Raw genomic sequence first — 27,435 nt, forward strand, 5'->3', positions numbered from 1 at the left:
ATAAAGTTGGAGAGGGTCAAAGAAAAACATGTGGGCAAAAGCTAGTTGGATTCGGACCAAAGGGCTTGATACTGAAGCTTAATGCACAGTGTATGTTCCTAGATCGGTCTGTAGGTGTAAACGTGTTTTATAGAGGGGGACAAAGGTTCATGGAATCCCTGTACACTCCCACAGAGTCTATAGACTCCCACTACTTTGGCAAGTTTGAAGCCGTCTGTTCTGGCCCGGGGTTTGGTTTGCACGTGCTCTGACATCCTCGGTACAGATGCATGTTTCAGGCCACACATGCTCAGTGTTTCTGCAGAGCTCACTCCATTTATCTGTTTTCCAGAAATGAAATTCAAAGATCGTTGAATTGGTTCTGACATTGACTGCATTGCCTTTTCTAGGAACAGATCTTTCCTTTTTGTCCTCCAGGAGAAAAATGTGGTAGCAGATGATGTATTTTTGTTATATTTTTATAGTTTGTGCAGCAAACCCAGAACTCTATTGTTTTATCTAAGAGTTTGCAGGGCAGGTCACTGGGTTCAGTGTGCAGAGTGTCTCCTGGCCCTGCTGACCTTTATCCGGGCCTATAGAAAACCCCCTGGCACTAAAGACCTTCAGTCTGCTCTGTTTTCACTGGCTAAGACCTTACCTAAACACACTGCACACTCCCACACGCCCAGAACCCAATGCCAACAGATCTTATAGAGCAACTTGGAACTGCTCAGAGTTTTATTCCTTCATTTTGGTTCCAACACGGTTGGGCGCCCGACACGTCGGTCATTTTGATCTCCGCTATGATTGGCTGGAGATCCGCTCTGGCAGGGTTGATGGCTGGGCTGTTGCCAGGCCCCAAGGCGCTTCTGCTACGGTTGTGACTCATCTACCACTGGCCTGGAATCACTGTTTTCTTTGTCTCAAATAGGTGGAATGTCCGCTGACTTTCAGACCCAACCTGTTGAGCCAGCTATCCCTCTCTCAGTAGTGAAGAGACTGTCCAACATGCTTTGTCCAAAATGACCCTCTACTGCAGGGGTGTCAAACATGCAGCTCGTGGGCCAAAACCGGTCCTCCAGAGGGTCCAATCCGGCCCTCAAAGTGTACAAATTACAGAGAAGACATTAACTGCAAATTGTACATTTGTAAAGCTATAAATTTAAAATAATTTCAAGACAGGTTGTTTTAATAACAGAATAAATACTAGATTTTTCTTTCTTTTTTTTTATCATTTTTGTAATATTTTGTTCTGCTTTTGTTGTTTTTGTCCTTTTTTTTTGTCTGACTTTTGTAATTTTGTCTCATGTTTTTGTCGTTTTGTGTTTCCTTTTTGTCTTGCACGTATTTTTTGTCTTATTTTTGTCATTTTCAGTTTTGGCTTGTTGTTTTGAGTATTGTTTTTGTCATTTTGGTTTTTTTGTCAAAGCGACAAAAAATGAGACAAACGACACTTTGATTTATTTTTTTTGTCGCTTTGACTGTTTTGTCTGTTTTGTTTTTATTTTTTGTGTCGTTTTTCATTTTTTCCATCTTGTCTCATTTGTCATTTTTTGTCTTGTTTTTGTTGTTTTTTTTGTCTTTTTTTGTCTGACTTTTGACATTTGTCATGTTTGTTTTGTTCCCTTTTATGCCATACTTTGTTGACACTGAGGCATAATACTGTTGAAACTGAACTTAATTTTCTTAAGAAATTTCAGTTTTTTCATAATTTTTTGTAATAAGATAATTCCTTAAATGTGAACATTTTCAGAATGTACTTTATTGCACTAAAACAAAGGAAGAACTTGAAGTTGTTAATATGTGTAGGTTGTTATGCTGTGATTTTACTGGTCCAGCCCACTGGAGATCAAACTGGACAGAATTTGGCCCCTGAATTGAAAAGAGTTTGACACCCTTGCTCTGCTAAGTAACTTGTAATGTTTTAATTTGAATTTTTCCATAGTTTAACTACCCAAGATAATGTTTTAATGATAGTGAATTGCTAAAACTTGCAGCTTATAACATTTAACCTGAAATAGCCCCGCCTCCTTCCTCCTTTCTCGTACATTATGACGTCCGTATCGTAATGATTTGAATTTCTCACATTTTTCCTCTACCACAGTCTTTATTTTCCATGTGTTATCTGTTAGTCTTATCAGTTGCTGCTATAACTGTCATGCTTATTGTTTTGTTTTTCCTCATCAGATTAAGCCTTAACACGTGCTTCCATCACAAGGCCGGTGATGTCACAGTGTTTCCATAAACTGCCTTTACTTCATCAGCTTGCCTCCTATTTTTATCATTATTACCAGGAGGGCTGCGTTCGATGACATTGGCATACCTGAAACGGCTTCTTGGTACCGATAAGTCAACATCTGGAATGCGTTTTATGTGAAACTGCTTCTTACGTAAGGCTTGGCGAACGCCTTCCCCACAAACAAATGAATATGTAATTAGAGGAAAGCAGTTTTAACTTGTATATGTACCACTTAGTCATTACAACCCACATCCGTTTTCAGAAGCACTCCCAGCTAAAAGCTCCATATAGTGCCAGTAATCTGCTCTTTCCAGCAACATCTGGTTTGTTGAGAGCTGGCAGCTCAGGACTGATGCCATGTCTTGTCTTTGTAGACGAAGGGAAGGTGACTGTGACGTTAGAAAGAGTAAACCTCTGTCTGCCAGACAATGGAATGCGTCCGTTGGTTTCCATCGACGTCAGACGTTGTGTAAGAAGTGTCGAGCTTTTGCAGCTCAAAGGCATCTTCTGTCTCTGCACCTGCTCGCATAACAGGACCAACTGCAGTACAGGTGTGACTGCATACTGCCTGTTCAATGAGTGAAAAAGGCATTTTGTGCAACGCTAACGCTGCAGTGATTGTAGACGCCCTGACCAGTCCTCAGGGATCTGAATGGATGTTTTCTATTTTCAGTGACCGCACAGTTCCAATAGTTAGAAGCAAATTAATGGAAAGTTCCTTGAGCATGGGATTTCCATTACGGTCAGACAGTGTTTCCTCATGATTACATCCAACAGCTATTACAGCAATATTTCACTGTAATGGATCACATAACGCTTTGTATAAAGTATCCAGACCAGGGGTGTCAAACTCATCTGAGTTCAGGGACCGCATTCAGCATAATTTGATCTTAGGTGGGCCAGACCAGTAAAATCACAGCATATTTAAAAAGAAAAACCATAAATAACGACCACTTCAAACTGCAGCTTCCTTTGTTTTAGTGCAAAAAAGTACGTTCTGAAAGAATTTTTTTTTTTACAAAACATTATGGATAACCTGAAATTTCTTAAGAAAAATAAGTTCAATTTCAACCACATTCAGCCTCAGTTTATCATTTACACATCACGACTTCCAGATCAGAGTGTCTACAAAGGAACACAACATTTAGTCACAGGTATCTATGTAGTATTTTATTTTATGATCTAAACCAGTCAGACAAAAATAGACGCAAAACAACAAAAGCAAGGCAAAATACTACAAAAATGAGAAGCAAAATGGCAAAAGCGTGAAACAAAATGACCAAAAATGAAACAAATGACAGAAACCGAACAAACAAGAAAAAAATTAGACAAAAAGTTACAAAGCAAAAAAAAAAAATTTGACAAACCACGCAAGCGAGATAAAAAAAATGAGACAAACCATAAAATTGATAGAGAAAACAAATGAAGCAAAACACAAAATGACAAAAATGGGACAAAAACACAAGTAAGGTGAAGCAAAAACGAAAAACAAAACGACAGAAGTCAGACAAAAAAATAACAAAAACAAGACAAAATATCACAAAAATGAGACAAAGAATGACAAACGAGGCACATCATGGCAAAAATGAGAAAGGAAAAAGTCACAAAAATGAGACAGATGACACAAAAAGACAAAAATGTTACAAAAAACTGAGACGACAAGAGAGAGAAAATGACAAAAGCGAGAAACAAAATATATAAAAAAAGACAAACAACACAAGTAGTTTACAATTTGCAGTTAAAGTCTTCTCTGTAATTTTTATACTTTACGAAGTTGTCCCACGGGCCGGATTGGATCCCCTGAAGAGCCGGTTTTGGCCCACAGGCCGCATGTTTGACACCCAGATCTAGACTGCCCTGTACATTCATGTTTGACCCTAGTGCCTGTACGATATCATAATATACACAATAAGAAGAGTTTCTTTTAAAATATGGGATCTAATATACTCATTTCTGCAAGTTTTTTGTCCGTTTTGAAACAACAAATAGTCATACATTCTGTGACTTACAGCATGACTTTTGGTAATTGAGCTTTCTGACAAAGCAACTACAACCCTCACCAAAAAAACCCAAAAAAAGCCTCCTCACTTCTGGTTATTAGTTCTTGCAGCCCGGTCTCCTGCATGTTTAAACAGTGACTGTTTAAGCTGCTCACTTATTTGTGCATACCCACACATACTCACACACATATGCCATGTCACCCCTCCCCTCCCTGTCTTTGCACTGTTTTCTGTGTTCTTTATGGGCCAGATCAGGCTGGCTGATGCTATAATTAGCACCGGGGGAAGAGTCAGTGCCCTGTTCTGGTCTCTCGGCCTTCACTGTTGGGAGCATGACGTCTCCACCAACCAAACTCCAGTCTGGTGTACACCCCCCAGATGTGGCCTGCAGGAAGACAGCCGGTCATACAGGATGCCTCCTTCTCTTTGATTCTTTGAAATGGTTTCTCTGGCTCCTATAGGGGCTCTGAAACATAAACAAGCGGTGCCTCAGAGGGTCCGACGGTCCACAGTAAGCATGCTGCTCTGGCATTTCTGCAGACACCGTACGTACACACGGTCGTCACACGCAATGCCCTCACAGCGTCTTCTATCTCGCCCCCACCCACATAGAAGCCGTGCACACAGCTCCACAGATTCCATAGATTAGTGTCTTTGTGTGCGTCCACGCTATAGCTGACAGTCGGTCCACTGCTTGTCAAATCTGCAACATTGGAGTTTTGTCTGAAGATACGGAAAGAAAAAAGAGACTTGTTGCAGAAAAGGGGAGACAATGGAGGGGAGAGGCAACAACAACAAACCAAGAAAGGGAGGAGAAATGTGTGAAGAAGACAGAATAAGAGGGGATGTCTGTCAGGAGGCAATAATTAAAGAGAAGAGCAGTGAGGGAATGATAGTTTGGTAACACCAGTTGTAATCTTCTCATGAGCGGAATGACTTCCACAAGACAGCGTTCATTTCCTCTTGTTCATTTTGTGCTTTAAATGTTGTTGGCTCAGCTCGTTGTTGACAATTTAATTAGAATTTATGTCATACTCATGCTTCAAATCAAGTAAATGAAAAGTCTTAGATTGTTGTTCCAAACAATTCCCCTCAGACAAAAGCCCGGCTCCGCAAAAATGCAAGGAAGCCGTGTGTGGATGTTTAACAGATCCACCTTGAGCTCTCAAACAGGCTTCGTTTGAATCCCCGTCGCTGGTTTCTCTGAGTTTTACAGCCGAGTACCAACATGTCTGACTACTGCCAGCCTGTCATAGCTGGACTGCAGGTGAAGCAGGAGGAATGTTGCCCCGCAGTCCCGACAGGCATGGCACTAGTTCTCACAGCGACAGGGGTGACGCGCTGACACACTAGGTGGCTGTTAAGATAAGATCTACTTTATTCATCCTGGAAGAAATTGTTTTTGCCAGAGTGCAAAAAACAGTAAACAGAGGTTAGTAGTAAAATAGGAATAACAAAGAATACAAAATGCAAAATGAAAGCTTCTAAAAGTGTTTGTGTGAAGTCTCATAGAAATTAAAATAAATAAGAAAAATACAATAACACAAGTACAAGATGTAAGCTGTATACTAGCACTAATAAAAGAAAGATGAACAGGAAATGAACTGAAGAGTAAACAGATGTATTGCACTTGAACAATGATAATACAGATTGTGAGTCTACAGGGAAAGAGTCCGATGATATTGTACATGGAAGGTTTATTGACTATGTAGTAGGAAACTTGCAGTAAAGTGATCAAGTGACCTTGGAGAAAAGTCCTCTGTCATGTTTCACAATCCTCATTAGCAGAGATTCAGGGTTTCTGCAGGGCATTAAAAAGCATTAATAGTCATTTCATAGATTTTGTGAAAATTAAGGCCTTAGATGACATTAAAAATCATTAAATTTGATTCTCGGTGGCATTAAAGATTCTTTCTGCAGTTTTCAAGAAAAATATTTGACAATAATAATATATAATTATCGACTGCGATTCGTCAGATATGTGCATCTCCGTAAACATAACAAAGCATTGCGATAATTGTTCCGGCTGGTTGGGTACAATTGCTAAAAAACTGCATGTTTCTAAGGTGGCCGGCACGCTGGACCAGATAGAGGAGAGCTGGGTGATGGGGAAATGCAAATTCCAGTAAAAATGGCTAGAAAACATGGATTTCAGAGAATGACTGCTGTCCCTGGGAGGTTTCTGGATTAAGAAATAGTGAAATGTAGATAGTTTTCATCTAAAAATAAAAAAAAAAACTGTAATTTGTTGAGTTCATGGTCATGACATTAAATTTTTTACAGTATAGCATTAAAATGGCACTAAAAAGCATTAAATTTGACTGGCTGATTTCTGTAGAAACCCAGAGACTAGTAACTGGGTTGATCCAGAAATTATTTTTGCATATGTTTGTGTCAGCAGCTGCATTGATGTAATATTATCTAAATTGATATCATGAGTTCTTTTGTTGTTGTTGTTCTTATTGGGCTGGTCATGTTTGTGTAACTCTGTTATATTACAGCAGGCTTATAAAATGTAGCTACACCTTTTTTATTTCATTGTGGTTGTCAGTTAATAGCTGGCCACCTGTTGCTACATTGTAACTGCACTTCAGGAGAGAGACAGAAAAAAGAGAAAAGGACGAACCACGTCCACATGGGCAGACTTTGACGTGGAGTAGACCCCGCCTACACACCCCTACCCCCTCCTCTGATTGGACGACAGCCACAGAGGAGGCGGGCTCTCAGTAAAGTCTCCTCACAAAGTTTTTCTGTCTCCTGTACAGTGAGTCATAGTTTATACGTAGATCAAACCCTCCTCCTTGTTCCATCTGAACACACAGAAGGGGGAGACGTCCAGATTTCTTTTTTTTCTTCGTGTTTTAAGCTATGGTCAGAGATTATTGCTCCTTTTCTGGAGATAAGACGGACATGCACTCGCAGAGAAACTCCAAAAACGGACTAAGTTGCAAAATGGTGCTCCAGGCAGTCGGAAAAGTGCTAAGGTAAAGCTAATTTAAGCATGTCAAATGTGGTGTTTAAGTTCTGTCAAAGAGCTTTTTACTTCTTGATTTTACTTTTACGCATGTCAGCTGTTACTGTTCAAAACCCTCGTCGAGTGCACGTTTCTAATTTTCCGACGTCGCATTTCATCTTTCGCAACGTGTTCAGAGCAGAAAAACAACGCGCTCGTTTTTTTTATTCAAAACTAGAAAACCAAGGTGTTATCTGGTGTTTAGGTCTGTTTTACTGTGCCTCCATGGCTGTCTCTTCAGTGCAGTAATTACACATGTATGGGGACCTTCTGATTCCGGGGTCAGAGCAAATTACCAGCCGCTGGTGACTGGGGGGGGGGAGACATTCCTCTTCCTGCAGCTCCTAGACCCAAGACCCAACAAGAGCAAGAGAAATGTGACACTGTCTCCTCATCTACTCTCATTTATTATTCAAAACCAGCAAGGTTTTAAATTGGACAACTTAAGGAGGGAATTATTCTAAATCACAGAGCATTTATAATTGCAAAATTCATCCAAAAAGTAGAAAAAATGTGCTTTTGATTCTAATTCCAACCTGTTTCACATCATCCACATGGTAAACTGAAAGTACCATGTATAGTAGGGGTGTAAAACATGCGGTAATTGGTCCGATCCAGCCCTCAGTGTTAAAATTCCAGAGAAGACAGGAACTGCAGATTGGAAATTTGTAAAACTATAAATTTAAAATAATTTCTAGACCATGAAAAGTTGTTTTTTATCATGAAGTACAGTACTAGATTGCTCATTGTCCTTTTGTGTCTCATTTTTTTTTTAATATTTTGTCTTGTTTTTGTTGTTTTGTTGTGTATGTTTTAGTCTGACTTGTCATTTGTCTCATGTTTTTGTCATTTTTGTGTTTCCTTTTTGTCTCACTGGTGTACCCAAAGTAGTTTAAATCAATCCACTGGACTTTAAGAAAGTTCCTTGAAGATGTTTCACCTCTCATCCAAGAGGCTTCTTCAGTTCTGGTGGTGGTTGGTGTTGCCTCAGCTTTTGTGAGATGTGTTCAGGGCTATTTTTCCAACGAACAAAACCAAAACTCATGTGACTACTCAACGATGGTCGTTGTATCGGTGGGAGTCGTTGAAATGCACAGATGTCACGGAGCCCTTGTGTGCTAATGGTGGTCATTAGCATGAGTCTGCTGAGTAGTTCTTTTGGGGAGTTTTGAAAGGACCTGATTGTAAATTGGCGAAAGATGATGTCGCAGACCCCCACCCCCCACCCCATTCAGAGATGGCTTCTCTACTTTGACATGGATGACCCCCACCGATACTCACAACGACCATCGTTGAGTAGTCAGACGAGTTTTGGTATTGGTCCCCCAAAAAAGTCCAGTGGATTGATTTAAACTGCTTTGGATAACCATGACCTGGATGAATGAGAACCTACACAGACATCTCACTGGTGTAGTTTGACTGTTTGTTTTTTTTTGTCTTGTTTTGTAAGTTTTTAATGAAATTCTTTGTCTCTTTTTGTTTTTGTGTCATTTGTCTCATTTTTTTGTCATTTTATCTCTTGATTTTTGTCGTTTTGTGCCTTATTTTTGTAATATTTTGTCTTGTTTTTTGTCAGTTTTTAGTTGTTTGTCTCATATTTTTGCCATTTTGTTTCTTTTTTTTGCCTCTTTTGTGTGATTTATTTATTTTTTGTCTCTTGCCCATTTTTTGTTTTGTGTCATTTGTCTCATTTCTTTTTATTTTGTTTCTCTATTATGCCTAAATTTCCCTTGGGATTAATAAATTATCTATCTATCATTTTACTGCTCCAACACACTTGTGATCAAACTGGGCTGAATGTGGCTCCTGAACTAAAATGAATTTGACACCCCTGATGTAAAGCATCCCATTATCTATTTGTGCTTCCTCTACTTAGTCCGAATTCTGACCTATATTTTATGTATAAGTGCTGCTGTGAAAAATCTAAGTTTTTCGCTTTCATCTGAAGGTCATAATGTGACGGAGCATTACTTCAAGAATGCACGACCCAAATAGCAGGGTTAACGGTGTGTTTGTGTGCCATACAAAGTAGCACAAACAGCTGACCTGGTCATGATTAATCTCCGTCGACAATCAGTGCGGTTCAAGCAGAAATATGTTGGAGTGGTTATGAATGAGGCGAATGTCAACCCAGTTTACTTGAGTGTGTTTATTCTGTGTGTCATGTGAAGAAGACGTGCAGTCATTATGAGTGACAGACCATGATGTTAACGCTGTAATGAAGTTCCCTCTTAGCTTTTTAAGTCTGTGGACAGGTGTTTTTTTTAAGCAACAGCCAAAGGGTACATTCCTCTAAACCTTTTGTGTTTTATGAAGATGTGGAGAGTCATAGTGAGGAGTAAACCCACCGATTTGACGCCACTTTTTCACAGATTGTGAGCAGGATGGAATGGTCACAACAGAAAGTGTTATTCTACAATTTGTTGTCATGTCTTTTGCAAGACCTGTGACAGGTACAGGCATGTTTTTACTGCTCCTATTTTAGTGGAAGCCCAACCTCCTTACTAAGGAAATCAGCTGGCCACAAAGAAATACACCGTTGACGTATTTGCCTGGAAGGGACACGAGGGGATTTTCACAGATTTGCGAGGAAAAACTGAGCAAAAAACACTTCATCAAAGTTAACAAGGATGCATAGTTTGCAGTTTTATGAGGGCAGGGGGGGCGCTGTAGACCTGTTTATTGCTCCACTTGTAACCTGTTTCCGCCTCCAGTGAGTGGTTGAATACCCTTGGCTTGAAAACGGGTATGAACGCTGGACTGGCAAAGATAACGAAGATAGCTTTTGGCGGTTTGGACCCCTGAGAGGGAACATGTAGCCTCGTGTCATCTTGGCTGCACTCTCAGAATAGGTTGTTTGAATGGTGGGAATAAAATCGGTTCCCCGACCTTTATTGTTTTAAGGTTAAGGACATGAGATTGTAGAGAAATCTCATTTGGCCCTTCAGTCAAATTATCTGTGTCGTTCACTTCCTATCGCTAAATCGATGTCTGAGCTAACCTTCCTCCAGAAAGACAAGGTTACATATGACAAGTGCTTAACCAGCGACTTGGTCTTATCTCGTTCCAAACCCCCTTCCTGTCACGTGTGTTGTGATGTTGATGAGGCTCCATTATGGTGCTGGCAGGGGGTCCTTGCATACTCTGCAGGCCTGAGAGCCACTGAATGGGATTTAGCACAGGATGACAAGGGGAAGACGAGGTAGCCAGGCAGGGTTAGTAGTTGAATAAGCTTTTTTTTTTTGGTGTGTGTGTGTACACACGTTTAGGCCTGCAGCCTGGCTACACTTACTCATTTACAACGCTGCTTTCACTCCCAGTGATGCTACTGATTAAGTGGTGGCAGCTGCGCCTTCTTTGTTTTTGTTTTCTTCTTATCTGTTCGCTCCAGAACCAAAACTGCTTGGTGTTCATGCATCAGTGCACTTTTAAAACACAGGAACAACTGTGACAGAGCAGTTATCCTGCAGACTTGAGCAATACGAGGCTGAACCTCAGGTTTAGTCCGTCCTTAACTCTGTCTCTTTTTAGCCCTGTAATGGCTGCTGTGGTTTAGCTTTGGTGCGCTCAGACTGCCTGCTTTTCCTCCGTTTGTGGTTTTTCAGAGAAAAGAGCCCTTGAGTCTATTCAATTTAATCTTGAAATAGATCATCAGGCTTGGAGAAAACGGATCCTCCTGAAGCTGCTCTTTTTACAAAATGGTAGAGTTCATTCACGTAGTTCTTGTTTTATCGTTGAAGATCAAACTGATGTCCTGTTGCTGTTTTGCCACAAAATTATAACCTGTGACTACAGTGAACTTCACAGTCAGTTGACAACTTTCTGACATTTAGCTAATTCTCCTTTTCTTAATGCCTGTTTCGGCTTGATTCATTTGATTTCTCCTGGTAGAATGCTTCTGGTGTTTCTTTCCTCTCATACCAATATCATAGACCCTGGGAGTGTTTTCCAGTGAAACTGTAATGGGGCCAGGTGTTGACAAGAAGAGCATATCTTTGCACCATAGAGTGCCTCTTCTTGTTGCACAGAGATAAGAAAAATGTTCTGTACTTTAGAGATCTTATTCAACTCTTCATATGCAGTCATTTTCTGCCTCTAGCTTTATTGTATTTGCCTTGGTGCGGCGCTCCAGTGAATTAGATTTTAGATGAAAGATTCAGTTTTTTGTTTTTTTTAGTTACAGTTCTCAAAGGAAATCATTCCAATCAGTACAACAAGCAGCCATCTGGGAGAAGATGGTAGACGTCTTTGTTGTCAGTGCTGCTCACCCTAGCAGATTGCATTAACTGCATCCATATGCCAATAGTTAGATTCCCCCGCAATCCAGAAGGCCAATCCAGGCAATAGTTGTGCAATATCTGGCTTGGCTGAAGCCACGCGCTAAACAGAAGAGTTATTACATGAGTTTTGGTCGGTTTTTAGAGCTTGATTGTGTTCACATTACAGAAGGAGACCAGTGAAAACACAGAATCCAGGGCCCTGCAGGTTTCAAAGCATGAATGTGACTGTTGATGGAATATATTCATGATTTGGTGTCGAGGTGATAACTATAGAAAAAGTGGTCTAAATGTTACTGAAGTACTGCTGTGTGTATGTGCATGAGGGAAAAGAGGAAAATGAAGAGCTATTTAGTAGCAAATTGTAGTACTTTAAAGAAAGCACTTCATCCAGTTCTCCAGCATAGCTGTGTAATGTGCTCCCATGTGATTCTAGGATTAATTGGAACCAGGTTCCTGTAATGAGACAGCCTTGTGGTGTACCTGCCAGAGGGCTGCTCCTCTTTACACAAAGCTTATTTTAGAACCAATTGTATTCAGTGTTCATTTGGCACGCAGTCAGCTAATGTACAGCAGCTAATATTTGCACCAGTTTGAAGCCCAGAAGATGCATGTTTGACTGACCAGCCTTGGCCGGCGCACACGTGCTCGCACAAACACAGGCTTTCAGACCAGACAGAACTTGCTTCTTCTAGATTTTCTCGGGGTCTCTGGTGGGATCAGGCTCGTGACGCAGCTGTTGTGACCAGCTGGGTCGACCGTGAAAAGGGAAAGACTTCTTCAGCCACAGTCGAGTGTGTGTGCTTGTAATTGTGTATGCTTGTAGGCACAGGTGTTTGTGTGTTTGCTGAGTAGCGGTAGTGTTGTACAAGAGGAAAGGTGGTGAGCGAAGACGAGTTGATGGTTGGGGGAGGTGGTGTTGCTGGGAAAAGTGAAAGGAGTGGCTACCGGACAGAGTCGAACAGCTGTCTGTTCAGTCACTCCACAGCTCTGCAGCACTGACCTCTCTGTCACCCGACTATACAACCCTATTTCCTTATTGTTTTTATTGCTGATAAACCGCAAGCAGCCCTTTCTTCCTGCTTCTCAGCCCCTACCTTAACTTAAAGTTTGGTTCTGTAGTGGCTGAAAGAGATGTTCTTGGTGGTGAGCCCTTATCACAGCCTTGTTCCTGTCGGTGCCAGCCAGGCTGAGGTTCTCCCCCCAGCCTGGAGACATGTGCCTGGCTCTGGCTTCAGTTCCCCTGTACTCCCATCTCTGGCCTGCCCTGATCTGTCCCTGATCTGGTGAGGCGAAAGAGACATCTGCTGCCTTTTATGGCAAAGATTTGCCTTGGAGAACTTTAACAAGAACAGACAAAGCTGTGTGTGTGTTGCAGAGAAGACAGACTATGTACGTACGAGGGGAGGAGTGTTGGCATAGAGGAAGTTTTCTTTATCCTAAAATAAACTAATGGCTCCAGAATTTCACCTCCCCTTACCACACAAATGTTCACAAGAAGTGGAGGAGGCGTTTGTACGGAAAATGATGAAATTACAGAGGGGCAGGAAATAGCTCGGTGAAACAGAATGTTTTCAAAAGGCTCTTTGCGCAGGAGCCGACCAGTTTTTTTCTGAAAGGCTTAGCAAAGCCTTTGAAAAACTGTGAGGGCCGATGGTATCTCTAGATGAAGGTCCTTCCTTGGTTAAATCTCTTTCACATGACGGAACATGTAGCTCACAACGCAAAACCACACGGACCACATGAATCTGTCTGCGCCCTCATGAGGAGGTTTTTTTTTTTTTTGTCTGTTTTGGAGAGAGAGAGGAAGCAGACAGAGATTAGGAGAAATGAAAGACATTATAAACAAGCACTGGAAGGACCTTTAGATATGAAAGGAGGAGCAGTAATTAAAATATGAGTCAGAGTGCAGGTCGTGGGGTAAATGTGAAGCTGGTGGGGCTGTATGATGGTTAGGGACAGAAAGATGAAGGGAAAGGCCAGAAAAAGATGAAAAAGGGTGACGATGGGAGTGTAAGGCCTGTGGCTTTTAACCCCAGACAATAGGATGTTTGGACAGGTCAGCCTGCCGCCATGAAGAGGGAAGGGCAAAATAAAGGATGACAAGATGTTGCAGAAAACGTAGAGAATGCGCAGAGGTGAAACAGAAAGTGGCCGTTCATTTAATATTTAGCTCAGCAGTGTAATATACAGTGTCCTTGGCTTGTAAATGAGGCTAAAACAACCTCGGGTAGTGTCTAACGGGAAGAACAGAATAGCTTGATGAATGATTACCAAACAAATGAGAACGTGAGCGATGGTGTGTGTGTTTATGATTGTGCAAGTGTGAGTCCTTTACTGCTTTTCACAGGAATCCCAAACACAGTTTACAGCTGAACATGTTTCCCAGCAGATAAATTAAACGGCAGCGAACATGTAAAAAGGAAGGGGGGGCATCTTAAACGTTTACAAAGTGAAATGCTGCCGGCTCTGTATGCATCCTCATGTTGACATGCCTTCCTTTATTTGCTGAGGTGGAAAGCAGGGTGACGCTTCCTGGAGAAGGGAATGAAACTCCACTGGACTTTTGAACACTGTGCTCTGGCCGAGGGGCCTCGTGCCTCACAGTCCTCTCATGTTTTGAAAGTGTTTATTAGTTCCCATGGATATCAGCTGGGCCTGTGTTGATCCACCGAATCTCTCCATTCCTTTCCAGCCCTTTGTGCTCACTTCCCCTTCCATTCTCTTCTCTCTACACCTTTGCCTAATATCCTTTGCTACATGTGCACTACGAATGTAATACCTTTCTTCCTGCAGAAAACCAACCCGTCATTGTCTGTTTCCTGCAGACTCGAGGGTTAGTTGCAGTCGAGCCCTAGTGAAAGTGAGAAGGGATTTGGCTGCTGCTGGAAAATAGTGTTTATGATCCCTGGTCATTAGTGCTGTTGGAACAGTTCTAGTCAGTCCAGGAGCCAGAGCTGCCGTCTTTCAGCGATGGCGGGGGATCTGTGAGCGAGAACTGGAAGGAAAGGAGGGAAGCGGGAGCCAAGAACACATGGCTGGATCATTGTGTTTAGACAGAGGGTGTGGAAAGAGGAGGATGAGAAGTAGCGATATAGTGGGCGAGTGCAAGAAGGCCGGAAATGAGGGTCAACAAAAGCACAATAAATTCAGGGAGCAAACTGAAACTCTCTTGTCCTTAAGCAAACCCAAACAACAGTAGTAGAGCCAAGTGGGAGCGAACTAAAGATGCAGGCAGAGTTATGAGCAGGACCAGCTGTTACAGGGTGAGGAAAAGCTCGAACAGAATACAAATCAAGCTGAATATTGCCTGTCCTTACACCTAAAGTCATGAAGGAGGAGGATTGTGGGGCAGTTGATTGCATTAGCCTGTATTTGGTATCAAGCTTTTCACCCTTTGACCCCAGCTAGCACTGCCTCCGCTGATACAGATGGAGACAGGAGGAGAGGTTACAACCCTGGAAGTGCAGCTAGAGTGTGATATGACATCCCTGTGCTAAAACTAGCAGTGGAAGTACAAGCCACCGGGGATGGCCGTCTGCGTGGAAGTTATAGACCCTAACTTTAGGTCGGAGGTCAGATTTAGAGGTCGAGTGCAAACAGTGGACTCTTTGTTTGGTCTGTTTAGGCTGCTGTGAATCCAGAAAAGTCACAGAAATGTTTGGATTATTGTAATCTGTTTAAAAGAAATTCAGTCCCTCGTGTTTTACAGACCGGAGCTCAGGCTACTGTGTCTCTGACATTCTGTCTGCAAGTAGCTTTTCCATGCATATCAAATAACCTGTGCTGATTTCCTTGTTCATCAGTGGAATTTTACTGCAGCACCAACTTGTGCTGATTTCTCTTCCATACTCAGTGCTGCCTCAGCATTTGGCCAGCGCCACTTGAAAATCTGGTTGCATGCTATATGTTTTTACAGCAGCATGATGTCAGTCTGCTTGGAAATTTCCTGTGGTAGCAGTTTAGCAAGAGCTTCTGTCACCTCACGTTCTTTAGAGCAGCGGTGTCAAACTCATTTTAGTTCTGAGGTCAACTGAGGACCAGTTTTACTGCCCAGTTTGATCTCAAGTAAAATCAGAACATAATAGCTGAGAAAAAACCACAACTAATAGTTTTTCCTTTGTTTTAGTGCAAAAAAGTAAGTTTTGAATATGTTCACATTCAAGAAATTACCTTTTTACAAAACATCATGAACAATCTAAAATGTCCAAAGAAAAATAAGTGCAGTTTCAACAATAGTATGCCTCAGTTTATCATTTACACATTTCAACTTCCAGATCAGAGTGTCTACAAAAAGGCATGAATCGTTTAGAACAGGTATCTGGTTAGGTGTAGTATTTTACTTGATCAAAATGACAAAAACCTGACAAAAGCAAAAAACAACAAAAACAAGACATATTACCAAAACAAGACACAAAATGACAAAAAAAAAACAAAAACGGACAAATGACACAAGCGAGACAAAAAAGACACAAAATGACAGAAACGAGGCACAAAAGAAAGAATAAAGTGAAACAAAATGTCAAAAAATGAGACAAAACACACAAGTGAGACAAAAGGAAACAAAACAACAAAAATGGGAAACAAAATGACAAAAACATGAGAAAAATGACAAAAAACCAACAAAAACAAAATAAAATGTGACAAAAGTGACACACAAAACTTAAAAAGAACAGTAAGGAATCTCGTATTTTACTTTACGATCAAAACAACTTGTCCTGCTCTAGAAATTATTTAAAATTTACAGTTTTACAAGTCATCCCACGGGCTGGATCGGACCCTTTGTTGGGCCACATGTTTGACACCCTGCTTTAGAGAGTGGAATTAACAGTAATTTTACAGCTTGAAACATGGTTTTCCAGATCTTTTATTTCCTCTGTTTGCTTCTGTTCGGCTCCTCAACCTGTCCTCTCTTCTCTGTGTTGCAGGAAGTCAAAGACGAAGCCAAATGGAAAGAAGCCTCCGGCAGAAGAGAAGAAGCAGTACTTGGAGCCAGAGTTCACAAAAATCCGTGTGGTGGACTTCGACCTCAAGGAGCTGGTGGTGTTGCCCAGAGAGATAGACCTCAACGAATGGCTAGCCAGCAACAGTGAGTGACTGAATGCTGTGGTAGATCATGATGGATATGAGCAGTGTGTGAAGGTGGAGCTCAGAGTTCGACATTCAACAGAAACCTCCAATGGAGTTGCTACACCTGTCAGATTTAACTTAAAAAGGTGGTGCATGATCTTATTTGAGACCTAAAAATTCCTTTCTAAATCTCCGTGTTCGCTCTGACTTGGGTAATTTTCCTCAGGGGATTGGAATTTTCTTTCCCAGTCTGTGCTCACTCGTCATCTGGAGATAGCAAGATGTTCCAGTGGTGTGAGTGCTCCAAAACCTTAACACGATCCAGGCCTGGCATGGCATTTAAACCATTCCCAAAAACACCACACGCCACTTCTTTAAACACCATCGTTTACCGCCACACTCTACTCAGCGCTGTGTTTTAACTTCTGCTGATATTTATAGTTGTCATTATGAGCATCATTTCTGGAGTTGAGTAAACTCAGCGCGGCCTGGCTGCTGCTCGATCGATCTCATGAGACTCTTTATTTTGTCTGTCTCCTTGGCTTTGCTTTGGTTACATCTCCACACCAGCCAGGTGCTTGCAGTGGGAAAAATGAAAAACGAGCATTCTTCTTTCACTTTTTTTTCAGACTGATACAGCGCTGTTATATAAAACCAGATGGGACAGGATTTCACATGTAGATGTGTTTTTCATTATAATGTTGGAAGTTATATAACTGGGCTTGTATCAACTTGTATCCACCACTAATTAGTTTTGGCTTTAAGACAAGCAATGAAGTTGTGCAGTGTTTTGATTGAATAGATTTTTTTAACCAAATCAATCATTTATTTGTGCCAGTACGTATAAATCAACAGAACTTTAGGTGAAAATTTTCCAACTTAGTAGCTGCTTTATCCAGTTGGAAAACTTGGGTGGGTCCGGTGTTATTAGTGTGTCATCGGGTTCAGACCATCTGGGAAAACAAGACTTGGTGAGTTGGAATTAATCAAAATGAAAGTGATTGCATATCGTACTGCCGTTCCTTACTAGAGCAAGTGATAGTATGAGTAAATTACACCAATTTTAAGCCTCATAAATATGGCTGGCAGGAAAATCATGATGTTCCCAGTATACTTAGCACTACGTTCAAGTGTAATAAAGTCAAATAACTCTCCAAACTGCTGGTATTTTATTAATTACCTTCACATTAATTCATTTCTCTTGGCTGTTTAGAATGTTGTATAAAGCCTTTTTCTGTTAGCCTAGCCGTGCTAGACAACCCACGGCAACGAATTTAATTCTCTGCCAGGGTGGGTCTAGTTACCCTCCATAAGGCTCGACGCTGGATTCTCCTAAAACTGGCCGGACCAATCACCATGAAGTGTAGAGTCAGAAGGCGGGCGTAACTAAGTGACGACAGAGGCGCAACAATTCTGACAGAAACAACCGGTGCACAATAAACAGTTATCTTTCGACTGGGCTTTGGCCACAGCCCTTAAAGATTTGAAGCTAAAATTCAACTTGAAAGATAAACAAAGGACGGCACTGAAGGGTTTCATTGAGAAGAAAGACGTATTTGGACTTATGCCGACGGGATATGGCAAATCCTTAATATACCAGTTCGCTCCGCTGGTTGGGAAGCTAATGGGACTTAGCCACAATCCGCCGGCGCTCTAGGAACTCCGTCAGCCTATTCGTTGCGCTGATTGGTTGTATACCTACCCAATTGCTGCAGAGTGATTTGAAAGACAACCTTTTAGCCCGCCTCCCTCCCTGTCGAGCGTTCCTAGACCCTTGTGCCTTCAGAACATGGGTCTAGCGCCGCTAGGCTATTTTTCTGTGGTAAATTCATCAATTTTCTTTAAGTGCCCCCAAAATGACACAGAGTGTTCTTTGAGTGGTTTCCTTCATAGCAAAGAAGGCATGCCTTTTAAAGAATGTCACCGTACCAGAAACATGCCACAAGTTGGAGTACATTAAACACACAGAACAAATATTTTGCACTGTGGGAAACTTTGCTTCACACTGAATAGACCCCAGGTTTGCAGCGTAACACATACCTGTGACAACAAGTTAAACCTTCCCTCCCATTCTTCTGTTTTTGTCTGAAGGGTCACACACCGTTGAAGGATGTGGTGACTGATGACTGTGTACACTGTAGGTGTGTCCTCTCTGACCGCAGCAGAACGTGACAGCAAACACGCCGCTTTAATTTTCTGTCATCATTGTGACCTAAATATGTTTTGCTGAACCATTAATTCCTGTTTAGCAGCTGGTTAACATGCCGTGATCTGTCTTGTCCTTTCCACAGCGACGACGTTCTTCAATCTTATCAACCTGCAGTACAGCACCATCTCAGAGTTCTGCACTGGGGACACCTGTCAAGCCATGACGGCCTGCAACACGTAAGCCATCTCCCACGCTTCTGGTTTATTCATCGCTCACCTGCCGAGCCCCATTGGTTTATTCATCAGAAATCTAGTGTCCCATTGGTTAATTCATTAAGGAGTGCTTCCCCGGTCAGCGAGGGCAGACTCCAAACCTAGAGGATGTGCTCAGGTTAATTTAACTACCCTCGCAGTCCATCTTGAAATGAGCAGTATGCAGCTTTAATGTACAGCAGGAGCACAAGTACACTGGTTGTGGCTCCTTTGATGGGTCTGAGCTGCTCCTGTCATGCTTGTCCTCACCGTGGACTCATTTTCACTGCAACATAAAGTCCGGAGCCTCCATCTAAAGAAAAACCATGACTAGAAGTAGAGAGAGCTCATAAATGTATTTGCAGTATGATGCAGTTATCATGACATAAACCATAAAACACTTCAGTTGAATTTATTTGATTATTGACTTCACAAGGACCATCAGAAACTTCCAACTCTCTGTGATTTCTTAGTTTGGGGCTTGATCAAAAGGTTATAATTGTGCAGATTTTTCAAAAAAATAATATACCTTTTAAATCCATCAATGAATTTTGGGGTTCAGAGGGTTAAAGTTGACATTTTTAACCCTAGTTTGAAGCTGAACAGAGACTTGTCCACGTGCTAATAAGTGTGACGTGTGCTAGCTTCACTTTAATCCTCTGCAGACCAGTCTGTGCATTTTTGCTGCTATGTGACATCTGCTACAAAAATTATGCTCACATCACACCCACTTCCATGATACTTTGATCAAACTGTTATTAAGGACTCTGCCTTTAAAGTCTGGCCATTTGTTCCAGTAATCAGGGCCAGCTCAGGTCCTGAAAACTAAATCATTCTTAAGTCAGATTCTTAGAAAAAAAATGCTCGTCTGTCACGTTTTTTGAGGTATGTTGTAACTGTTGTCTCTTAAGGAGGTTAATCCCTGCTGTGAGCAGTAAAGCAGGCATACTTCTACAGTAGTTTGTTTAGGATAATGGTAGCATGGAAGCGTATTCATGCCATGCTAACAGAGGGGAGGTGACTAACTGTAAGCATTTATCAAACTAGTTTTCCCTGTCAGGGTGGGGTCCATCTTTATGTATGAGCCCTTGTCTTTAAAGAGAAGCCTCGTTCCCACTGCGTATACTCAAAGCTGGTAAAACCAGATTATCTGCACTGTGACAAACCAGAACACTCACTTAGCAGCTCTTAGCGCACTAAATGCAGTCTACAAGCGTGCACGTTCACCAGCGCTCTCACTCTGGACTAAAACTATGACAGTGACATCAATAACAAACGACTATTTGAGAAAGGAACTAGTCACGAGTTAACCTCTCAGTCAACAGTGGCTTTTTCCACTGCTGTCACCTTAAGCTGCTGCTGCTGCTAACCCACACCCTGAGAAATGGAAAACGTGTCTGCAGTGTGTGAAGAGGAGGTAACAGAGCAGATTAACACGTCTTTGTGTCAAACTCATCTTAGTTCAGGTTCCACATTCAGCACAATTTTAGTGGGCCGGACCAGTAAAATCACAGCATAATAATCTATAATAAATAACCTCAACTCCTAATGTTTCTTTAGTTTCACTGCAAAAAAAGTACATTCTGAAAATGTTCACATTTAAGGAATTATCTTTTTACAGAACATCATGAACAACCTGTAATTTCTGAAGAAAAATAAGTGAGTTTCACACATTACAGCTTATAGGTCACAGTTTATCTACAGAACATTTAGTCACAGGTATCTGGAACTGAATGATAAAATATTTTACTTTATGATTAAGACGAAAAAAGTCAGGCAAAAAAGGCAAAAAACCACAAAGAAGAAAAATATTACATAAACGAGACATAAAATTAGACAAACGACACGAAATAAAACTATAGACAAAAAAATTAGACAAAAAAAGCAAGAAAGCCGCAAAAAGTAGATGCAAAATGACAAAAGCAGGGAAGAAAGTGACAAAAAAAATAACACGAATGAGACAAAAAACACAAAATGACAAAAACAATGAATAAAGAAAAACACAAAATGAGAAAAATAAGACAAAAAGCGAAAGCGAAACAAAACGGCAATAACGAGACCAACGACAAATGTCAGATAAAAAAACAAAACTGAGACAAAATATTACAAAAATGAGACAGAAGAACAATGAGCCGTCTGATATTTTACTTTATGATCAAACAGCTTGTCATGGTCTAGAAATGACTTTAAATTTCCAGTTTTACTAATTTACAATCTGCAGTTAATGTCTTCTCTGTAATTTTAACACTTTGAGGGCCGTTTTTGGCCCGCAGGCCGCGTGTTTGACACCCCTGCTCTAGCCATTGAAGCTGCAGCACCAGCCCCCTCCGTTTATGACTTTACCTTCCTCCACTGCCTGTTGCCCGACACCCCACCCTTTCCTGCCCCTGGACCTGGCAGCGGCGCCCCCTCTGTGGTGAAACTGACTGAGCCACAGTCGCAGCAGCGTCAGTGCCCCTGCCCAAGGGCAGAACTCAGCACTATTTTTGGAAGGAAATGTTTCCATGAGCTATGAGGGAACGGAACCATTTGGTAGCTATTTAGGCCCATTTTGTACGGGTGGGTGTAGAGATGTGTGCGTGTGTTGGAGAGCGAGACACAAGGAAACGTGTGGTCATGTGCTCACAGCGTTCACAGGCGTTGTGTTCTTATACAGCGGTGGAAAAAAGTTTTCAGACACCCTCAGAATTTTACACAATCTCAGATATTATCATGAAATGTTTATGGAAAAAAATCTTTGTTGTGTTTCAGAAGGTGTGGTGGTATCAGACAGACACAAACGAATACTAATCATTTACTTTTTTGTTTATTGTTTACAAGAAAATCACATTCTACCAAAACGAGCCAATACTCAAAATGTCTTATTTCTATGGAACCAATCAGTTTTAAGTTTTTAATGGCTTTTTTTTAGGATTTGTTTAGTATTATGGCTGTAATTGGACTAAAAGAACTTACACTTGAAGACCTAAGAGTGATTTTTCATTCAATATACATGCAGATGTTCGCCTGAAAACCTTTTTCCACCGCTGTAGCTGGTTCCATTTGGGATTTGGTTGAATTAACAGATTCATGAGACTCCTTAAGCTTCTCTTCAAATATTTTATTTTTTAATAGCAGTGTGCAAAACATGGTGGTTATTTAGCTAAAAACAAACATGTAATAGCTGACAAAACTTTTTTTCAATAGGTTTTTAACATAACAAAGGCATACAAAAGAGAAAATCTCTCCACATAACAAATGCTACATTGTTAAAAAAATCTAAATATGTAAGTTTTATACTGAAATAGGACAGGAAATAAACAACATACAGATGATGCATTTACCTATTGCCTTCCAAGAGCAACCAAGTAGACCAAAGTATTCATAGAAAAGAATGCAAAGCTTTCCAAAATGTAGAGAAGTTGTTTCATGGTTTAGATCAGGATTGTCAAACATGCGGCCCGTGGAACAAAACCAGCCCTCCAGAGCGTCTAATCCGGCCCGTGGGATGACTTTGTAAAGTGTAGAAATTAGAAAGACATTAACTGCAATTTTTAAAAAAACAAATTTAAAATAGTTTCTAAACCATGACAATTTGTTTTGATCATAACGTAAAATACTAGATTGCTCATTGTTCTTTTGTCATATTTTGTCTTATTTTTGTTGTTTGTCTGTTTTTTTTGTCTGACTTTTGTCCTTTGTCTCATGTTTTTGTCATTTTATGCTTCCTTTTTTCTCGCTTGTGTTGTCTTATTTTTTGTCATTTTGTGTTTTCTTTATTCACATTTTTGTGCATCGTTTTTATCGTTTTATTTCACACTTTTATCATTTTTTTTTGTGTCGTTTTGTCTATTTTTTGTCGCTGGCCCACTTGAGATCAAATTGGGCTGAATGAACTCAGATGAGTTTGATGCCTCTGGTTTATATCTTGAATCAGTTTCTTCATTCCTAATACTGTGATTAAACGGTGTTAATGTTAAAAGTGTGCAGTCAGACATATCAAAAAACAATTAAGGAAATTGAAAAGACAGAATTTAGTTTTCAGATCTTAACCAAAGTGCTGTCTTAGCTGACCCTGTTCATAAATAGTAAGTAAGCCTCAGCGTGTGGTTCTGTTTTCTGCTATATATGGCCATGGTTGTGTCAAGTCTGTAGCAGTGAAGGCGTGTTTGCCGTCCACTCAGTACCTCTCCCACACAAACACACCGTCTAACACTGTGTGAGTAAGTGTCCTGTAGGAGTCTGGTTCAGGTTTTGTGGTCACTTTGCATTCCTCAGGATTTGTAATGTCTATAACGACATCTATACCTACGTTTTTTCGTTTTATCTGCTTATGAACTGACCTTTCACGCTCTCTGAGATCGTCTTTTGTCTCTGCGGTCAGTTTACCGGTGGTGTTTCAGCGTCTCGTCTGCTGCTCATCCACGTATCTCTAAGGTGTCTGCTGAGCTGCTAGCGTGACTCGCTCTGTGCTGCCAGCCTCCTGTTTGACCTTTTGTTAACTACGCTTCTTACAGTCCAGTTATGTGGGTCAGCCCCTACGGAAATGTTTGACCAGCGGCGGGACTGAAGGGGATCAGTGTCCCGTCAGCAGCGGGGAATTTGGCCCAATACGGAAATTAAAGCTAGAGGGCACGAGGTCCACTGCAGTTAAAAAATGTAAACTTGATACGTGCTTTGAGCTTGTAGTTTTGTAGTACCGCTGGACGTTCATTCAGAAAGTGAGACGTCATTAGGAGAATGGGTTTTCCCTGAATGAGGAAATGGAGCAGGTGATGTTTCATAGGTCAGTAACGCCTCAGAGGCCACTTGTGTTGTTTTTTTATTCCAGGAAATACTCTTTTACACGCCTGCAACCTCAGCCACAAACATTCCTTCGAAGACATTCATTATGATTAATAAGAGCCCAGTTGTGCAAACGTATCCTGTTCTTCCGTAATATTGTCTTGATGTTATTGTGAAACGTGTGACAACAGGGAATGTCTGACATGTTTTCTCCTTCCTGCTTTTTCCTTCTAGAATATACTACTGGTATGACGAGAGGGGAAAGAAAACGAAGTGCACTGCTCCACAATACGTCGACTTTGTAATGAGTCTTTGTCAGAAACTGGTCACAGATGAGGAAATCTTTCCAACAAAATACGGTGAGTTTCCTTCTTTTTCCAGGCAAGAGAAGCTTCCAAAGTTCTGCTGACTTTCAGGAGTGACTGATGTTGTGCTGCCCCCTGCTGGCTCAGATGGAGAAATGTACAGATTGAGAAAAGTGTTGGTCCAATGAGCAACATCAAGAGGAAACGGAAGACAAATCGAGTGATATTCTGTTTTATATTATGTTCTTAATGTAAACAAATTTCTTAAAAACCTCAAAACCATCAATGAAATATTAGAAGTGGTGACAAAAGACCTCCACTGTTGTGCAGAAACTACTGGCACAGACATTGTAGTTTATTCTGAGATAATCTAATCCACCGGACCAGCTAGTATGAATACATATAAATCTCATACTGCTTAAATTGCACTTTCATATTGTCTTTGAAGTGTAGAAGTTTGGGGAAATGCACCCCAGACAAATACAAATTCAGTTGTTGCAACCAAAAAAGAAGCAGAAGTTGTAAGTAGAACTCCCAAAAAAACTCTCTGAAAGCAAATTACTTTCTGAAAGCAGCCAAAAGTTGTTTAAAATGAGTGAGAATAAACCATCAGTCCCTCCCTGTGTTCGCAGCAGCTTTTCTACAAACTTGCGATGTAAGTGGTGATGTTTTAAGAATATTTCTTGCGATGAAATTGCTGGAGACAATGGGTAAACAGTTGCATTTTTTTTCAGCTTTTGGAACTTGTTTCAACATTTTTCAATCATCTTTATGCTGAATTCGTTTTTGGGCTAATTTTCTTTTTTTTTTTTTTACCTCAAAATGACTACATTGATTAATAATCTGTGACAGAAAGTTGTCCAAAGAAAATTCCTCATCGAATAACTTTAGCTGGAAACTGTAATTTCCAGTTGTTACAGGAAATAAGAGCCTCTTCTGAAAGCTGAGGAACCCATTGGTGGAAATGAAGCACAATATCCATAATAGTGTTTTCATAAGTGGACGATCACATGTAATTCGTGAGTTATTGTGTTTTTATTGGCTTAGAATGAGGCCTTCATAGCGACATAGGCAGTGGTTGTCATTGCACAGAGCCTGCTGAGTTCCTCCAGCAGCCAAGAAGGGAAAAAACCAAACATTGGCTTTAGACATGGACTTTCACATGCTTTAGGTTTCATAACATCCGAGTCTTCTCATGGGGTTTGTTGACTGTAAATATCTGAAATCTGACTTAACCTTTGTGATCATTTCAGCTCATAAACTGCTTCTGTTTGCTCTTTTTTTTCTCCCTTCAGGCAAAGAGTTCCCCAACTCCTTTGAGTCCTTGGTGAAGAAGATCTGCCGGTACCTGTTCCACGTGCTGGCTCACCTCTACTGGGCGCACTTTAAAGAGACGGTGGCTCTGGACCTGCAGGGCCACTTGAACACTCTGTATGCACATTTCATCGTTTTCGTAAGGGAATTCAACCTGGTCGACCCCAAGGAGACCTGTATCATGGACGACCTGTCCGAAATCCTCTGCACCCCCGCCCCGCCGCCCGCCCCGGCCCCCTCCGCCCCCGCCTCGGCGCCCTCCCCGTCTTCACAAAACCACGTGACGGAGAGATGAGCGGCGGCGGCGGTCAGACGGCAGCCCCGGGGGTGATAGAAGATAAGATAGAGGCGAGAAGGAAAGACAGCCTGGCCCCCTTCCTCGGTGCAAGCAGGACTTAAGAGACCTTCCACTACCCTTATATCTCGCTACGACACCAACCAACCAGCCAGAAGGAAAGGGGGGGAGGGTTTTCAGGGGGGTTTGGGGTGGCGGGGAGGGGTTTGTCACGCCAGCAGGAATTGGCGTGAGCGTTCCTCCCAGGGGCAAATCCCTCCCATCTTCTCTGCAATTTAAACTAGGAACAAAAACGTATGTGTATTGTTTTATTTTTTTGGTTTTTATTTTTCTTCTTTTAAATTTTTTTTGTTGAAGTTTCATTCAGTTTTATTTTTTTTGTTGTTGTTGTTTGAGGAGGGGGGTGCAGCCTCCCTCTATCCTCTACCTAACATACAGTACAGGAAGGGGGCTCTGCTTTGCTTCGACCTACTATTGTACAGTGTTGTTGATGTGTGGAGAAGCGGTGTCTCTGCTCGCCTGCCGGCCTCGACCTTCCCTCATGTGGCAGCGGGAGGCGGCCTGCAGGCGCCCGGCCACCACGCCGGCCAGTAGGGAGCCACGTTACTGCCTGACGGGTCGATGCTAGCCAATCACTGTTTGGGTTGTTTATGTGGGGGGGTGATTTAAAGCGCTTCCTACTCAGGATCTGAGAGAACATGTCACTGCTGCCAGAGAGGAGTCACTCTCATCTTCATTCTCTGTCCCTTGTTCACCAGACCGCTCAGTCCTCCGTACAACCGACGTGTTTAGCTACAGTATAGTCACATACTCACCTGGTGCACCCCTAGCAAAGTCCCAGAGCTTACCAGTAGAGGGCAGCAAACATGTAGAGAACGCCACAGAAACAGGGAGACAGAGAAGGAAATATAAAAAGATTGTATGCTAGATATTTAATCTGATCAGAGAGTGGATGCTATGAGACAGACTGGTGCCCATATGAGGGGAATCAGAGCTGTTTTACTGGTGTTAAACCACCGACACCACCTCCATCACCCCCCGCTCCAGCAGCACAGAAGGACAAAGACATGAGGTAATGTCTGCAGGCTCGAGCAGAAAGAGAGATGGAGTCAGAGAGAGAGGGGTGAGATCAGAGGGGTGACGCTGCTCTCACCAGTACGCCCAGTACAAAACTAAAACTCTCACCAGTCCCTTTAAAATTTGCTTTTTTAAAAAAGATTATCAGAGGAAGTTTAGTTGGGAAATGATAACAACGATGATATCATTACACATGTATAGAAAATGCACAGTCTGCTTGGACTTTACTGTACAAAGAATCACAAGCGGGTTCTGTCAGACATAGCCTCTGTTTGGAGGAGGATTGGATTTATAATTCTCCTTTTTTATTTATTTTAATTTTTTTTCTTTTGCAGGGTTCTTCAGTTCTGGCTCTCGTTTTATGTATTTTAATTATTAACTAAGTTAAAAGCAATTTAATATTTTAAGCTCTGCGGATTATAATCTAATAAAAGAGAGAAATGCCGCCCCGTGTCTGCGTCTTCTGTAAGAATGCATTTGTGTAAATGTTGTCTTTAAAAAATCTGCTATTTTTATCTCCCAACTCTACCAGCTTTACAAAAGAAGGTCAGTTTCTGCGTTCAGCTTCATGATGGATCTGTGGAGGAGCTTTGAGGAGATGAATGATTTAGACTTTCTAGTTTTTAATAGTTCAAACTGAAGGCATGAAAGTTGCTGTTGGTTCTATTATGGGAGTAGCAAGAGTTAGAGTTGCACAAATTT

General features: G+C 41.4%; 1 protein-coding gene across 5 annotated transcripts in view; it reads left to right on the forward strand.

The window, feature by feature from the left end:
- mob2a (MOB kinase activator 2a) overlaps nucleotides 1-27,178 on the forward strand; it is a 74,294-nt gene extending 47,116 nt beyond the window's left edge. For 4 of the 5 annotated variants that reach the window (XM_051952812.1, XM_051952811.1, XM_051952813.1 and 1 more), the window contains exons 2-5: nucleotides 16,437-16,597; nucleotides 18,870-18,963; nucleotides 23,977-24,101; nucleotides 25,343-27,178. In XM_051952812.1, the coding sequence (XP_051808772.1) occupies nucleotides 16,437-16,597; nucleotides 18,870-18,963; nucleotides 23,977-24,101; nucleotides 25,343-25,656 (694 nt within the window). In that variant the 3' untranslated portion in view covers nucleotides 25,657-27,178. Of the gene's footprint in view, nucleotides 1-6,991; nucleotides 7,203-16,436; nucleotides 16,598-18,869; nucleotides 18,964-23,976; nucleotides 24,102-25,342 lie in introns of those variants that run through there. The other variant, XM_051952809.1, reaches the window with a different exon arrangement.
- Nucleotides 27,179-27,435: the final 257 nt, after the last annotated feature.

This window comes from Acanthochromis polyacanthus, chromosome 8 (genome assembly GCF_021347895.1).
Source record: "Acanthochromis polyacanthus isolate Apoly-LR-REF ecotype Palm Island chromosome 8, KAUST_Apoly_ChrSc, whole genome shotgun sequence".
Lineage (NCBI taxonomy): Eukaryota > Metazoa > Chordata > Actinopteri > Pomacentridae > Acanthochromis > Acanthochromis polyacanthus.